The 16,836-nt window shown below is 38.1% G+C and overlaps 1 protein-coding gene across 1 annotated transcript in view; it reads left to right on the forward strand.

Annotated features, from left to right (window-relative positions):
• LOC310924623 (SR-related and CTD-associated factor 4-like) overlaps positions 1–16,836 on the forward strand; it is a gene marked incomplete at its 3' end in the record, with an annotated part of 32,905 nt that overhangs the window by 9,658 nt on the left and 6,411 nt on the right. Inside the window, exons 13-18 of the mRNA XM_083886411.1 lie at positions 870–970; positions 1,065–1,178; positions 1,277–1,433; positions 1,531–1,625; positions 15,977–16,118; positions 16,236–16,600. Coding sequence (XP_083742537.1) covers positions 870–970; positions 1,065–1,178; positions 1,277–1,433; positions 1,531–1,625; positions 15,977–16,118; positions 16,236–16,600 — 974 coding nt within the window. The remainder of the gene's footprint in view (positions 1–869; positions 971–1,064; positions 1,179–1,276; positions 1,434–1,530; positions 1,626–15,976; positions 16,119–16,235; positions 16,601–16,836) is intronic.

Raw genomic sequence — 16,836 nt, forward strand, 5'->3', positions numbered from 1 at the left:
AACTTTTGTGCCACGCTGGTACAACTTAATGCTGCGTACGTAGATGATACATATTTTGTTAATAGCTAGAGTGGAAATGCAAGTGTTTCGTGTGGAATCGAGGCAGAAGTGCGCTCTGGTTTTTCTGGGTGGTCACAAATAATCTTTATTGGTACAATATACTAGAGCTGAAACGATCAATCGATGAATCGATTATTAATCCATTACTAAATTAATCGACAACTATTTTGATAATCGTTAATCGGTTTGAAGCTTTTTTCAAGATTAAAACAAGATTTCTGTTTGTTTTAGCTTCTTAAATGTGAATATTTTCTTCGTTTCATTGCTCCACATAACAAAGAAATCATTCAAACTGAATCATTTTGGTTTGTGGACAAAACAAGACAATCAAGAAAATCGTCATTTCCAGGTTTGACGAACACTGATCAACGTTTTTTAACATTTTCTGACATTTTATGGACCAACCGATCGACAGATTAATCGATTACGAAAATAATCGTTAGTTGCAGCTCTACAATATACAATTGCTTTTTCAATAGATTTTTATTTTCTCCTCTTCGGGGGAATTCCTGCAAAGATAAACTGGGTCTTAGGATGTAAATGTTGACCAAAACGTAATATATTTTAAATGTAATTCAAATGAACCCAGTAGATGGATATCACTCCACAGAGATGTGAACTCTATGAGATGTGCAATTACCTCCGCCAAGGAGGTTATGTTTTTTGCCGGAGTTTATTTGTCTGTCTGTCTGTTAGTTAGCAACATAACTTGAAAAGTCACAGACAGATTTGGATGACATTTTCAGGAAATGTTCAGTTGAGTACGAGTTCCTATTTAGACACTAAAACCGCATTCAATTTGTTTTTAGTTTGTACCACTACTCTTTGGGTTGGACAGTTGGACAAGAAAACACAACAGTCCGATGTCATGTGCCTATTTGAAGAGTTTGGACAGATTGAGTCCATCAATGTAAGTAGATTACTTTGAGCATTACTTTCTGTTGTAATTCTCCATAACTTGTAACTACTGTCGTCCTTTAATCTCACTGTTTTTCTGTGTCCAGATGATTCCTCCAAGGGGCTGTGCCTATATTGTTATGGTTCACAGACAAGATGCCTACACAGCTTTGAAGAAGCTCAGTCGGGGGTCGTACAAAGTCCACCAGAAACCAGTCAAGGTACACGTTTTGCACATTCTTTTTCATCTCCAATTATACATGTTTTGCATATAACTTGTTCTGTGTGATAACGTATGACCTAATGTCATTATTCCCAGGTGGCGTGGGCATTAAACAAAGGTATAAAATCGGCATTTAAAAAGTTCTGGGATGTGGAGCAAGGCGTTACGTGCATTCCTTGGAGCAAAGTCAAAGCTGAAGAGTTGGAGATCTATCGTGAAGGCGGTATGCTGGATACGGAGACGCTAAATCCAGGTAAATACTAGAGATAACGTCGCTACAGACAACTGCAGATATTGCCGTGTGTAGTTTTCCTCACCGTGTCACTTTGTTTTGTCCCTTTTATGCACAGATTGGAAGGTTGCCAAGGATGTCAATAGGAAGACGGCTGTAAATGGAGCAATGGAAAGTGTGCCAGCAGATGGAATGGTCACTGCTCGCATTCAGGTACTGCTAATACAGTCTTATTACAGCTCATTTTTAATCATTCAAGTGTTATATTGTTGGTTTAATGGCCTTAGTGTAAAAGGTTTACTTCACAAATCGTTCTGTGGAGGACAAAAGGAGAATAAGTTACATACGAGGAGTGGAGCTTATCTGAAATTAAGTTGTTCATTTGCACAACAAAAAAAATACATAATATATAATGTGATACACAATAAATAAAAACAGGTGCAGGAGGAGGGATAAAGCATTTATAGCTTATACTAGGCTCTCCTCCTCTATGGTAATCAAAATAAATTATAATCGATAAGTAATATAGCAAAATAATACATAAAATGTAATAACAATCAATAAGGATAATCAATTAATTAATGGTGTAAATTTAGATAGAATAAAAACTATATATATGATATAGTAGTGTAGTGTTCAACTGACATTTGAAGCAAAAAAACAACAGAGGAGTAGAAATCATGATTTGCAGACAGTAATTCAGACAGTAATTGCATATGGCCTGGTGTAGATGCTGCTATCTCAAGCCCTACACCTACTCTATGAAATGTGCTATATAAAATAAATAATGGATGGATTGATTATCCATTAGCCTGATTAGTACAAACCACACCCACCCTTGTTTTTTTTTACCTGTGAATTGATGCTATGAGTGACTCGCACTGTCTGGTCCGGTTTGAATTAACAATCATGATTCCAAGGCCAAGATAAAACTCATTCTGCAGTCGTATCTGATCTCTGTGAGCTCAGTATATCACAAATACAGAAGTGTGCTTATAAATCCTTTAAATGGCACATACATACTGCTTGATAATCCAGGCAAATTGTTATTACAGATATATCATTTAATTTATTTAGTCACATTTACTAACTTAAATGCTGACAAAGCAGAAATATCGACATCGCCAATTCAGTGTATCGGTCTATTTACCACATCTTACATAGAACCGAAGCAAAGCTCTGAGACAGGCTCATAAAAACCACAGTATATGACGCATGTGGGATGTTTCAGAGAGGAAAAATAAATCTACGTGTTTGTCTTTAATGTCGATCACTCGGTAATGGCAGTTGCCACCATGTCACTGGCATCACGCTGTTTCTCATGAGGTTTGTGACAGTCACCAAATTAATAATATTAATAATAACACTAATAATAAATGGTTTTATTTGGTGATGTCTGTCCAGTTTGCCACGAGTCAGATAAGCTCCTCTGCTGATTGCCATTAAATTCAACAATGCTTTCCCATTCTTCCTTTTTTTTTCTTTGCTAAATATTTCTATCTTCACAGTTCACACAGTAACCTTGTATTGTGTGGTTTAATTTATTCAAATAAAGTGGGTAATACAACAACTTTAATTACTGTGTTTAGAGGGAAGAATTTTCTGTTGGTCTTTTCTCTGTTTTCACAAACTTAAGCTCCAGCAGTCGAAATATCTGGGTTTGGCAAAATGATCAGGAACTGTGTATGACATGTTTTTTTCACATTTTATTATATTATTTATTGACAGCAAAACACATGGGAATAAAAACATTTAAATAAGTCGCTAGATGGACCGGCTTCTGGAAGGTCTGTTTTTTGTTGTTGTTGAAATGGGTGTGAAACCTAAAGTCAATACAAAAAGATATAATAGTTTTCGATATTTTAATAAGAAGATCCAATGACTACATGTTAATCTAATGCTACTACAGTTAGCTTAAATTAAACTAGGGAAACTCCTAAATTCCCTCAATATGTCTTGAGTTCTACGTTATCTGATCTGGGGGGTTCTGGTGGGACGTAAAGGTTTGATCACATCTTCACGCTAGGATTGCAAGCAGGTAAGCTAATAGCACTGTTAGCATTTTGTGCTAAATGTGGGGCTAAACCAGCCAAGGAGAGGGGATGATATGACCACTGAATTAGTGTTTAGTATTACTAATTGGGAATATTTCTTATCCAAACTATGGCACGGTCACTGTTTTTTGCTTTGCTTGTATAAGTCTTTCTTTTTTTATAGGACGTAAAGCTTAAATCTGCACTATTGATTTAAATAATTCATCTGTGTTCTTTTATTCACAAAATCTCTTATCTCACGGTTTCTTTGTGTACTTCCTGATTCCTATAATCCTAAATTTGTGACTAAATTAATAGTTTTTTCCCTAACCTGTTCGGCAACTGGGTGTCCTATGTTTGTCAGTTAAACTTCCCACATGGAGACCCACTTTTCAAGGATGGCAAACTATTCATATAACTTTTAACTCTAAATTGTGATAAAAGTAAATCTGTGCTTCATACTGCGACTTTCATTGTTTGGGGAAACACTTAATTTTGTGCATGAATTTTAAACCAAAACGCCTAAATCTTAACTAATAGTTTGCAGATTTGTTTGAAAAAAAATCTCCCACAACCAAAATCTGTGGCTCCCAACCCAGTATTTTGGATTTATTCAGTTAAGAAGATAATAAATTAGGATTACACTAAAGAGACACAAAGCTTTTACTGTTCTACTGCACACATTTTATTGATCACAGTGATCGTCTTGACTCTCAATTCATTAGCAGACTCCGTCATGTTTGGTCCTCATTGTTGGAATACATTCAGAGGAGCTTGAACTGGGAAGTTATCATCGGCACACTGTAGTATAATCCAGACATTTGTTTTGAATAGAACAAAGCAAAAGCACATTGCAAGTTGTATTTAATTATCTACAGCAAAAAATAACAAGGCAACTGCAAACTGCACCTTCTTATGTATCCACATTACCATTTTCTTATTTGTTAACACTAAATTATATAATTTAGATATGAAAGCAAAATGTATCATTCCAATTTTGTTCAAGGGGACACTTGTTTCTTGCTATTTTGTCGACAATTACAATTTTTACATCTTCCTGTTTTTGTATTTTCCCTCTTATTCTGTAGGATCTTGCAGAAATCTGTCAGACTTTGACGTCTTTTTTTATTCGGGTCAAATCTTGGGGTTTCAATGTATCATGCTCACAGTCTGATCACTTTCTAGATGTTGATTCTGTGTCCAATACTTTAAATCAATACTTTTTTACTTTTACTAAATTTAATAAGTTTTTCTTTTACAGACCAATTACTATTGTGTTTATCTTTACTATTGTTGCTAGCTACCTCTGCATATAATGGTTATTAACCTTACAAGATAAATATATTTAGTAATATGGCCATGCTCAGAAGACATCGTTAGAAAAGCCTCCGAATACCCACACTTCACAACAAATGCACTCTGTGTTGGCACACGTCGCTTGCCGTTCTTTTTTTCCCAATCATCAATGCTCCACAAAAGCTATAATTTCAGCTCATTTTCCCCCCTGGACTATATCAAACTGTACTTTGACTGGCTCCTGTCTCTCTATGGCATGTCTGCTGTGTGGTACGGTTGTCAAATGACAAGTCTAACAATGACGTGGGCTTTGTATGTTGCGCCAAAAAAGGACGCCGTTCCACTGTCGGCCATCTTGAAGAACAGCACAGAGGAGGAATGAAGTGGCCAAAGAAGGAAAGGTGTCGAGGGAAAAACGCATGAATGGAAGTGTTTTCAGCGAACATCTGCTCAGCACACAGGGCTGACAGAGCTTCTTTATTTTAATCTCTTGTCAGACACTCGTAGTCATTTAAAAAACAATGCAATGAGCAGCAGAATTATCCACCAGTATTGGAATTCATTTAAATTCAAAACCTAAATCTTCAAATTGTAAAAAACCTTGAAAACAGTGACTCACTTCAGGTATATTTGCTTTAACACTGCTGTACCATTTATATTCTCTGACGCTAAAGCTCATTTGTATGAGCTCAGTGTCACTTAACGATCAGAAACTGATATGTAACTTCTTACAGAGGCTCCCTTTGTTAAATGGTCCCAGACCCATGATATCAGCATTTCCAGGCACATGTGGTTGCATGTGTTTTTAATAATTTAATACTTTTTTATATAATACACATAAGACAGTGTGAAAAAGGCACATCTTTCGTGTCTAGGCGATTGAAGACATTTTTCTTCACAAGACCAACCACATTATTTACTGTAGCTTTATTTTGAATGCCTTTCAAGCCTGAACTGGCCCTTAAATGGAGGTGATATGGTAAATCAAAAAACATATAGACATCTACAGATGTGTGAGAACACTGAAGTAAAACCAAATTTCACAGACTGCGTTGGGTGATACTGTAATTAAAGGTTCAACCATTAAATATCAGTGATAGTGAACAGTTCACACAGGCGCCGTGTTTCCAAATGCTTATCATTTTGCCTTTTTGATTATTGGAGACCCCATTTTATATTAAATCTTTGTAATCAAAATTATTTAAACATTCAGTCATCCCATATAGGAAACACTTAAAAGTCTAGAAAAGCTCGAAATGCAACTCAGAGTAGCTGCTGGTCATGACTTTGTTCTAAATTACAGTTTGTGCCTGTATTCATATCAGTTTGCACCTTGAATCTCTTTCATTTTGAGTTCTATGACCTTCCAGTACTCAAAATAATAGACAGTAGATGACTTGCTAATACATATATAGAGAGTTTATTACTACATTTTGCACTAATAAGCATATTAATGTCTGTCACTTTGTTCATTTCTGATTTGAACATCATTTAATATATAATATAATAGTTAAATTAAAAAGTAAAGTGCCATAGGAGATGCAGTTTGATTTACTGTGTCTCCGAATCGTTTTTTAGATGCCAAAATCTCACATGATCAGCCACAACGTTCAAGCCACCAGGCTGTTTTTGTATCTGAAAGTTTACCGTGATATCTGCCATCGAATGCACGATGTGATGTTACCATGACTCTGATCAGCAGTGCTTGATCAGATTTAGCAACGTACGTTTAATTCTGATTCAAATGTACAACACCGCTGCCGTGTATGGACGTTCTCATTCTGCATCAACTTTAAGTAGGCGGTGGGGGTGGATTCCAGGAACCGTGGTTCGTCCTAGCATTTGCCACACTGCCTCTGCCATCTCCTTCCTCAGGTAAACAACGTGTGCGCACATCAGACCACCCAGGTTATTGAATAGAACCCACAATGCACCTTTCATTTGCTCCATGGCCCAGGCCTTATGTTTAAATGCCTGTCGTAGGCACCTTTGGCAGTGGCCAAGTGTTTTCTGATTGGTGTTTTTGACATCTTTTATTAGCAATGAGGTTTTCAGCAGTTGGTGGTGGGACTGGACCACATAGGACTGGACCACATAGGCCAGCTCCTGTTGCCAGGTTCATCAGTTTTTTTTACTTTACTGGACTGGAGCAGGGTTACTGGCACAGTGGCACCCACCAGACCTGCTGGTTTGCTTTGACCCAGCTGTCTGTCCATCATTACTTTGCCCCTCAAAGAAAGCTTTTCCTGTGCTCATTGACCAACACCTACAGGTGCCATGTTGATGAGGTAACGTCAGGGGTTTAAATATTGTGGCTGATCTGTGCAAATGACCAAATACCTTTATAAAGAATGGAGAATGTTCTTGAATCATCTGCTGAACGTCAATAAGGTGCGGATGTGAGCTGAGCTGACTTTTTTTTACATTTATTTTACAAATGAATATTTTTTAAATGTTAAAAAATGTTTTTAATTACCTGTTTTAAACTTTAAGCTTTACCGCTAGCTAGTCCGGCCCGGGGGCCAATCACGGCCCACGGTCAGGTTTTGTACGGCCCGCAGTTTCAGTTCTATACTGTATTATTTATGGCCCAGGAGGGACTGCGGCAGCAAATCGGCCTCAATCACGTAATTTCCTGTTACCTTATTATGTTATTATGATATCTGACCCCAGATGTGAAAGAAATGCAGAACTGTTTCATTTGTCAATCCCTTCGGATTTAGATTGGGTTACATCTCCAAATCTAAGATGATAATTGTGACAAGGACAATAACATGATTAGAAAACATGGCCTTTGTGTGTAAATTTGGCTCTTAAAAAAGGATCTTAAAGACTACTATTGGCCCCCAGAAATCTTTACATTATCAAATTTGGCCCTCGTTATAACAAGTTTGGACACCCCTGGTTTACACTAACCGTTCAAAAGTTTGGGATCACCTATACGATTTATTTGTGTTTTCCATTAAAACTCCCGCTTTTATTCATCAAAAGAGTTGCAAAATTAATCGAAAATATAGTCAAGACATTGACAAGATTAGAAATAATGATTTTTATTCAAGTTTTCAGCTGTGCTAACATCATTGCACAAGGGTTTTCTAATCATCCAGTAGCCTTCTAACGCGATTAGCAAACACTAGAAATGGGCCTCGACACCCTATGTACATATTCCATTAAAAAACAGATGTTTGCAGCTGGAATAGTCCATCCATCCATCTTCTACTGCTTTATCCTCAATCAGAGGGTCGGGGGGGGCTGCCGTGCCTACCTCAGCTGACATTGGGCGATAGGCGGGGTACACCCTGGACAGTTCGCCACATATAGAAACAAACAACCATTCACTCACACCTACGGTCAATTTAGAGTGACCAGTTCACCTAATCCTCAAATCTGCATGTTTTTGGACTGTGGGAGGAAGCCGCAGAACCCGGAGAAAACCCACACACACACATTGGTAGAACATGCAAACTCCTTGCAGAAAGGCCCTTGTTCCAACCGGGGCCCAAAGTTGTTCCAACCCGGGGCTTGTACCCAGGGAACCCGGGTCTTCTTGCTGCAAAAGCAAGCGCGCTAGCTAGAATAAGTAATTCTACCTAGCGATTGTATTTCTGATTAATTTAATGTTATATTCATTGAAAAACAAGTGCTTTTCCTTCTACAATAAGGACATTTCTAAGGGAGCCCAAGCTATTGAACGGTAGTGTATGTTTTCGTAAACGATTAGCTCATTTTACATCCTTTAGTCTGCTACAAATGTACTGTTTTTGTCGATTTACATTGCACGAGAAGACGTGGAGTCTTCCTCTAACATGTATGTATTTATGATCGGGTTCAGGCAGCTCCGTCATTAACATGGATCTAATGTCAAATGTGAGCAGTCTTCTCCTTTCAGTCGATTTCCTGTGAAAAGTCATTTCAAGGAAAGAGGAGTTCTTCTTCAGTCGCGTAACACAACAGTGGTCTGTTCAAGTGTGGACAACACCGAGGACACACGTGACACACATGAGGCGTCGCACAGGTAAGTGATATACAAAAAAAAAAAACATCTCTGGATATTTGGATTCCTGCTTTTGGATGAGACTGTGGAAAGGTTCAAAGGTAATGAACGGCTCATTCAAACCCAAATAGAACCTTTTGGCCGTTATGTTGTAGGAAGCTGCCTCATTGCTGTCTTTTTTACATGTCGTTTAAAGAAACAAATTGTGTTGCGAGAAAGCCTCGAGTTGATCGGGGTTTTGAAAGTTTCAGTGTCCAGCTGGTTGTTTCGTAGCGTTTCCTAAACCTGCACAAATGAAGCAGCCGTTATCCTGCATTTTCTGCTGATGGAGTAAAACACCAGGGTAAGAGATCGCTGTGAACGTGGTTTGACTTTCTAACTTTTTTTTTCCTGTTGTGTCCGTTATTTGGAAGTATTTGGAAGCCAATGTCGAAGCAAAAATATAATGCATAGCCGTCAGGGGGAGACTCAGTTGGTTGTTTGAATGGATATTTGTTACAAAACAAAACAGGTTCTTAGGGGTGAGGTCACGACCGGTTGGGTCCAAGCCTTTCACTGTAATTTACGCAGTGAACTCAAACTATGAAAATCACATCCGTTTGGGCTGCAGTAGAAACATATCAACTCAAAATGGCAAAAACATCTAACCTTCAAAATGATTATTCTAAGGTTATGAAAACCAAACTTTTTTTAAAAAAGCAATTATACAAACGTCAAAAACTTTCAATTTCTGTGTTACACATTGGATGTTGAAATCCTCTTCACGTTCTGTCATTTAATCCTTGAAGTATTCTCTTTTATCTCATACCTCCTGTTAATTGTAATAACCAAAAAGTGGGTCTTCTGCTAATTTTGCCATTTTGCACCAACCTGTTTGTCGATAGTTGGGCGACTATACAATCGAACGCTAAATCTGGGGAGTGTGTGCTACTGTGGTTTCTTAAACTGTGCACACTTGGATGTTGGATGTGAAGTAAAATGTTTTTTTGTTGGTGGCAATATGCAACTTCACCACTAGGTGCTCCTAAATTTGATAAATCCTTAAATTCTCCTGGAGCCAACTGAAGACAATTGTAGGTATCATTTGTCATCCCCTCCCTTCATCGAGGTTAGCCAAGTGAGTTGGCAACATTATAGCCACTATATGTAAGATTGTATCATTCTAACGTCCAGCTATAGTGCCCCCGGTGGCACTTTAAGAACTGACATTTTTGGAATGCTTAAAATGCTTATTTGTCCTAGTATTCAATGTCTGTAAAAGCTTGAAAAGTAATACTTGGATTATAAAAGCCTTTTGTTATCAAAACAAGGCCTTGCTTTACTGAGGCTGCCATTTTGTGCAGCCATGTTTCTACAGGAGCCCAACTGGACAAACCAGCCAGAGCATGTGTTTTGCTTTAAAAAAACGAAACAAAAAAACAACACACTATTCCTTTCTGATGTGCAGAGGCCACTGTATTTCCCCACACGTACTTGGGTTAGTGGAGGAGTCCTCTGTTTGTTCTGGTTTCAACATTAGATGTTAGTAATTTTTACACACGGCACCTTTAAAATTTAATTTAGTTTTATTGAATTTTTATGAATTTTGGTTAAAAATTTGAAATTTCTCTCTTGTGCCATTGCATGCACTTATAACAGCCTCTAAAAGTAATGTTTTGAAACACAGCATATATTCAATTTTTTTTTTAATTTATTTCGAGAGAGCACCCTTTGTACGTGTTTGGCATAAACCCCGACCTCGTTGTAACCATTAGTCCTCAAGGAGACCAAAACCTGGTCCTATTGAGGCAAAACCACATTTTTAGGGCTGAAATTTAAACTTTTGCTTAGGCCAAGGGTTAGGGTTGAGGCATTAACTGATTATTAAGGATGAAGCTTTAAGTCAATGCAGCGTCCGTAAGAAGAATAGCTGAACTGTGTGTGTGTGTGTGTGTGTGTGGGTGTGGGTGTGGGTGTGGGTTTGGGTGTGGGTGTGTGTGTGTGTGTGTGTGTGTGTGGCAGAAAACCTACTGAACTCAGGTGCAGTAATATTACTGGATGGTCTCATATCCAGCAAAGCGTGTGCTTTATATAAAATAGCCTAGATGAAAATCACAGTTATGTGGGTGATTATAACAATGTAAGTAATATTAATAGATGTCATTTATTAATTTATAAAGTGACCCGATTACACACCTTTTTACTGTATATTTTATGTGTATTTGATTGGCACAGATACAATACACAAGATAATTATACATCAACAACAACCACTGCCTGTCTCTACAAGGCTTTTATTTCTACTGTATTATGATGAACTGGAATAGGTTGTTGTCTGATTGTCTGAGTGTGTTAATAGGCAAGACGGATAAATGCATGATTTTTGCAATATAATACATTTTTTAAAGGACATGAATACACACAATAGGGATGTTTGGTGTGTTTGTTTTGCAGTATCAGGTCATATAGGTGACATCTAAAGCGAAACAGGATGTTGCATCCTTCCTCATTTATGACCTGATCTGTTGACTTTGTAGTCAGTGTATATAATATACCTGAGTTTTAGTATGTACTCATAACATGTCTGTTATGTAGCACAATGTGTGTATTTTTTCTCCTTTCAGATGCCACATTAGGACGCACATGAACTAGTTTCTGTTAATGTTTGAGAAGATGTACGTGATTTTACTGCGACAAACTACTTCACTTCAATTGTAACAGCTACAGTCCATACCATTTTATTTTAAAATTATTATAGGCATGGAAAACATTTTTTATAGTTGCTTTCGATGGTATTTTTGTACACAGTCCAGTTTTAAGATTTTTAAATTCCTGTTAGTTGCAGACTATGACATTCACACCTGCAAATACAAGTCTTATTTTGTGAAAGTGTATTTATTTATTGTGTCATATACACATTGTTTATGACAATAGATTTTTTTTTACTGACTTTATTGCATAGCACTTAGTGGGATCTGCTCCTCAAAGGTGCTTTATGAACAATATTATTATTATACATGACTATCAGAGGCGGACAGAGTACACAGCTTCATTACTTGAGTAAAAGTACAGAAACCCCATACTAAATGTTACTCAAGTACAAGTAAAAGTACTACAGTCAGATGTATACTGAAGTACTTGTTTTTAGAAGAACTTGAGTATCAAGAGTACATTTTTTTAAATATTGCATTACTACCACCACAGTGCTAACATTTATGCATAGAAACGTTGTACATAGAGTTATGAAAAATGTTCATGTTAATACATTGAAGAATGTGAAAGGATTTGATGGTAAAATCAAGTCGTTTTCATCTTTTTAACATTTCTCACTTTGCCCACAAGGCAGTAGCACAATGGCAACACCCTGATCAACCTCTGCTAGAGTTTCAATGGATTTTTTTTGCATCCGCATTTGAACCTGACTGTTAAACACACAGCATACTCAAGAACAGACATACAAATGCTCAGCTTACATAAATGTGTAATATCAATGGCAGTGATGATGTTTTGTTTTAGTAAACACAGCAAAAACTTGAAGCGAACACTATCATTAACTTGTTCAGAAAATTGAAATGGTCTGTCGAGGTGGGGCCACGGGTTGGCACATTCCTGCTGCCTTCATCCATTGTTTCGTCTATGGTTTCGTGTCTCAACTAAATCTGACCTTTTTTTTTGGAAGTAACTCACGGTTATGGATAGAAATGCATTGGAGTAAAGCATTGGTTCTCAAAGTGCGGCCCGGGGTCCAATGGCGGCCCGCAGTGAATTACAGTTGATAGTTTTAATCCAGGAGCTACTAAGCTTGTTAAATGTTTATTGGACATTACTGGATACAGACCAATACGTGTAAACAAAAATACTGGGTATTTACCTGGTTTCTATATGGTGAATTTTAGTGTGTTATTGGGTTATAAGCTGGTAATAAGCAGGTAGCTACAGCCCCCAATTACTAGCTATTAACCCAGTAAATATATGGTAACATAAATGTGTTACTTGGTATTAACCTGTAATTAGAAGGTAAGAACAATGGCCAAAATACTGGGTAATTACCCAGTAAATTAAAAAGTGTTATTATATTAATGGGGGGCAGTAGTCCTCAAGGACACCAGAACCTGGTCCTAATGATGCATTCTCAATATTATTTCTGAGGAACTTTGACGTTTAGGGCTAAGATCTGAACGACTCATAAATTCATCTTACTCTGGTCTCTGCCTTTTCTTTGACCTGGAAACAAAGCTGTTATGTTGCCCGTAACTCCTTATGTATGTTTACAGGAAACGAATGCAATTAAAGTGAGAGAAGGGCCTTATTTTTTATTGCATAAGTACATACGTAAATTACTACAGGTGCAATAAAATAGCGGAAGCCTCGTCTACGGTGGCAGTAACACAGTACGTAAATGTAATTAAGATGTGTATGAAGTGTAGAAACAGTGCTTCATGTGTCCTTATACAGGAAGGGGGAGGGAGTTGATTGTGTGTGTGTGTGTGTGTGTGTGTAACCAAGGATTATTTTCATCATTGATTAATCTGTCGATTATTGTGTTTTTTGGTCCTCAGAATGTCAGGAAATTGTTTCCTAAACCTTGAAGTTATGACCATTTCTTCATTATATGGAGCAAAGAATCCAGAGATTATTCTCATTTAAGAAGCTGTAAACTCGTTTTAATTATTAAAGCAACAATCGAATCGATTATTAATTCCGTAACATTAATATTCCACGCATTGATGAATAATTGTAGCGTTCAGAGTGGTTATGGCTTTTTTTTTTTTTTTTTTTTTTTAAATGCCAAAAGTCCTTCATGTTCTCAGTTCTCATTTTTATTGTTAGGGGAATATTGTAGGGAATAAATTACTTTTAGATTAGATGTATTAATCTACTTCAACTGTACGTGTGTGTGTGTGTGTGTGTGTGTGTTCCCTTCATTAGTCGCCAACAGCTGCACCAAATAAAACTCCCTGTTTTTCTAATAATCTACAGTATCTCCCTCCCATAAATGAAAATATCCTCTTGTACAGACTGACTGTGTGTGGTTGTCGTGTTTATACATACACAATTTGACCCGTCTGCAAAAGGCCTTATTAGACACGAGATGTGGTTCATGTCCAGGGATTAGATTCTGGACATTGTGGACATTGTTGTTGTTGCAGCAGGACATTTTTATGGGTGAGACGAGGGTATTGGGAACAGGACATTTTCACCCTTTCACTTGCTGTGGATTCTACAATTGCTTTCTCACATGAGCACACTCCAGGGAACTGGGCGGCAGATTATAAGGAAGGACTTTGCCTACACACACACACACACACACACACCCCTCTGAAAGATGTCAGGAAGCAGCTCATGTCAGTTTCTAAAGGTCCGGTGTGTAAAATCTTGTTTAAATTAATTTTAATTTAGGCAGAAATAGAAGGTAAAACAGGTGCACAATCACTTCATTGCTTAATTTTAGTAGTTTTTACCCCAACAAAAAGCATTTTATATCTAAATATATATATTTTAGTAACTGAACGCAACATAAATTCTCCAGAACACTTGTGTAGGAAAGGATGAGGTGAGGGATAACATTAAAGCTGTGTGACAGACATCCAGGGCCTTTGTGGAGGATGTGGTTAACTGACGTCACACAGTTGTTCCTGCTCCAACTTCCCCCTTTGGCCCTCGAGAGGATTAAAGCTTTTAAAGAAACTTCTGTCAGTGGTGGTTATTCGCCTACTGTCTCACACACACACTTTGATTTTTCAGCTGCTTAAATCGGGATATTTTCCGGTGTGTTTGCTCCTCTGAACAAAGTAATCGGTAAATGAAATGATGTTGGGGTTTTGGGTTAAAATTAATGGTGCCATATGTAAGAATGTGGCCAAAAACGGTTACTACAATCAAATTAAAAAACACCGAGATCTTTTAGGTTTCATTATTCTGCCGTAACTGGCAACCCGTGGTTGCTCGGCAGCTGAGACTCTACTGACTGCAATGATTGGTAGACGGCGGTAGGTGGCGCCACATGCCAAAACATGATTTCAAAACATAAACATGATTTGCAGTCTGCAAAAGATTTTTTTCAATGCAAATATTTTGTCTGTACTGTTGTTGTTGGTGAGTTCAGTTTGTTATATGAACATTATTCCTGAGTCTCTGTGACATATTAGGAGGAGTTTATGGCCAGTTGCTTTAGATTTATTACGTAATGCACCTTTAACACTCTGTATGCGAGCGGTAAGTCCTGCCATAGAAAGGTCCAGAATTTGAATTTCTACCCCCTTTTTTTTTAATACAGAATTCTTTCATCGTGGACCTATTTTATTTAAAATGAAATATGAATTTGCATAAAGAACATGGACACGAAATGGGCCTCTCGTTCTGACTGGCTTGTCTTTTTTAAAACCTACACCAACCGTTTTATTTATTCTGATTATAACAAAATGTTTAATTATGTTCAATATTTATCAATACTTTTACATTTTAGACAGTTATTTTATCATTTTAATATTTATTTTAATACTTCATTTTACTGTCTGTCGTACACATGATACACAATAAAGTTGCATTTGAATTTATTTGCTGTATTACCATTATTCATCGATTAATTTGGAATGTTGGGTCAGCGATTCCCATTTTTCATTCATTTTCATCATTGTCTTTTCTAATATCATCATCTTACGCCTTTTATATTTGCGTCACAGTTTGTCTCATCATGTGTCGCCCTGTGATGGTCTGTCCAGGCTGTGACCTCACCCCCCCTCCACCCCCACCCCCCGTCACCCATGTCAGCTGGGATTGGCACCAGCGACCCTCGTGTGGAGGATAAAGCGAATTCAGCCAATTTCATCCAATCTCTCTCTCTCTTGTGATTCATCTGCATCATGTGTGGGTGATAAACTAAAGAAGAAAGAGTCTTTTTTTACTGTGATCTGATATTTGAAAGTTGCACATTTTATAAAAATCAATAAAGACTTTCACATCATACCGAGTCTGCGGTCGTGTGTTTTCCTACATTTTCTTAATTTGCCTCTGCTGTATAATTATGAATAATATCACCGTCTCCTGAGGATTAATGTTAGGGGAACTAAGTATTATTTTTCATCTTCACACGTGAAAAACAAAACCCAAATGAGTTTGAGATCAAGACGTGGCTTCGTGCTGTGAAGCCAGACGATGTTAATGCACTTTTTTCCCCCCCCTCCGTCTGTTTAATTCCACTTCCTTTGTTCCTCCTCGTGCTGTTTTAATCTCAACTGTGTTTTTTTTTCTGTGTCTTCCAGGTGCCTGCGGTTCAACAGGTAACACCGAATATGGGAAGTCCTCCTGCTTTTCCGGTCCCCATCGTTCTTTCTCCTACTGCCGTGCCTGCAGGAGGAGCTCCGTTCATCCCTTCCGAGATTAACAGTACAAAGATGCCACAAGGTAATGTTTTTATTGAGGAAATAACTGTGGATATGTGTTTATATATATGGGGGGGTGAAAAATCCAATTTTTTGCACCAATATCTATTAAAAAAAGCCCTTTTTTTCCATCTTGCAGTTGCAACAAGTGTTAAATCTCCAGAGGACTCCAGCGCAGAATCTAAACCAGACAAAGTCCCACCCTCGGATGGAGCTAAAGACAACCAGCTGGGCTCACCTGTAGCACCGGTGCTGAACCTGCGTAATCCAGCAGTCCTGCAGAGTCCCAGACCAGGCGTGCCTCCTCCTACCATGCCGAATCTTCACCTACCACCACCACCACCGACACACCCACACCCGTTCCTCCCGGTTCCAAACATGCCGCACATGCCCCCGCAAATGCTGCCCGGAGCGCCGATGTTTTCGCCGGAGAGGTTCAGAATGACCATCCCTTTCTCTCCGCGCGGACTTCCTTTCCATCGGCTTCCCTCCATCAGACCCGAGGTACTGGGCCAAAGGGATGGGAGGCTTTTCCCGAACGGGAGGCCAGCGTTTGGCCTACCTTTCCCCAGAGGAAGGTGGTAGAGTAAGGTCCGTAAGGGTCTTTATTTGACGCCACCAGAACCTTTTTTTTCTACTTAGGGAAACAAACAATGACAAATTGTTTTGAATGCCATCCACGTTATTTTCTGCTCAACAGAGAAGAGACTGTGCTGTAAATAATACATGTGCTTGGAACT

Source organism: Microchirus variegatus (genome assembly GCF_963457635.1).
Source record: "Microchirus variegatus genome assembly, chromosome: 3".
In the NCBI taxonomy this organism is placed as follows: domain Eukaryota; kingdom Metazoa; phylum Chordata; class Actinopteri; order Pleuronectiformes; family Soleidae; genus Microchirus; species Microchirus variegatus.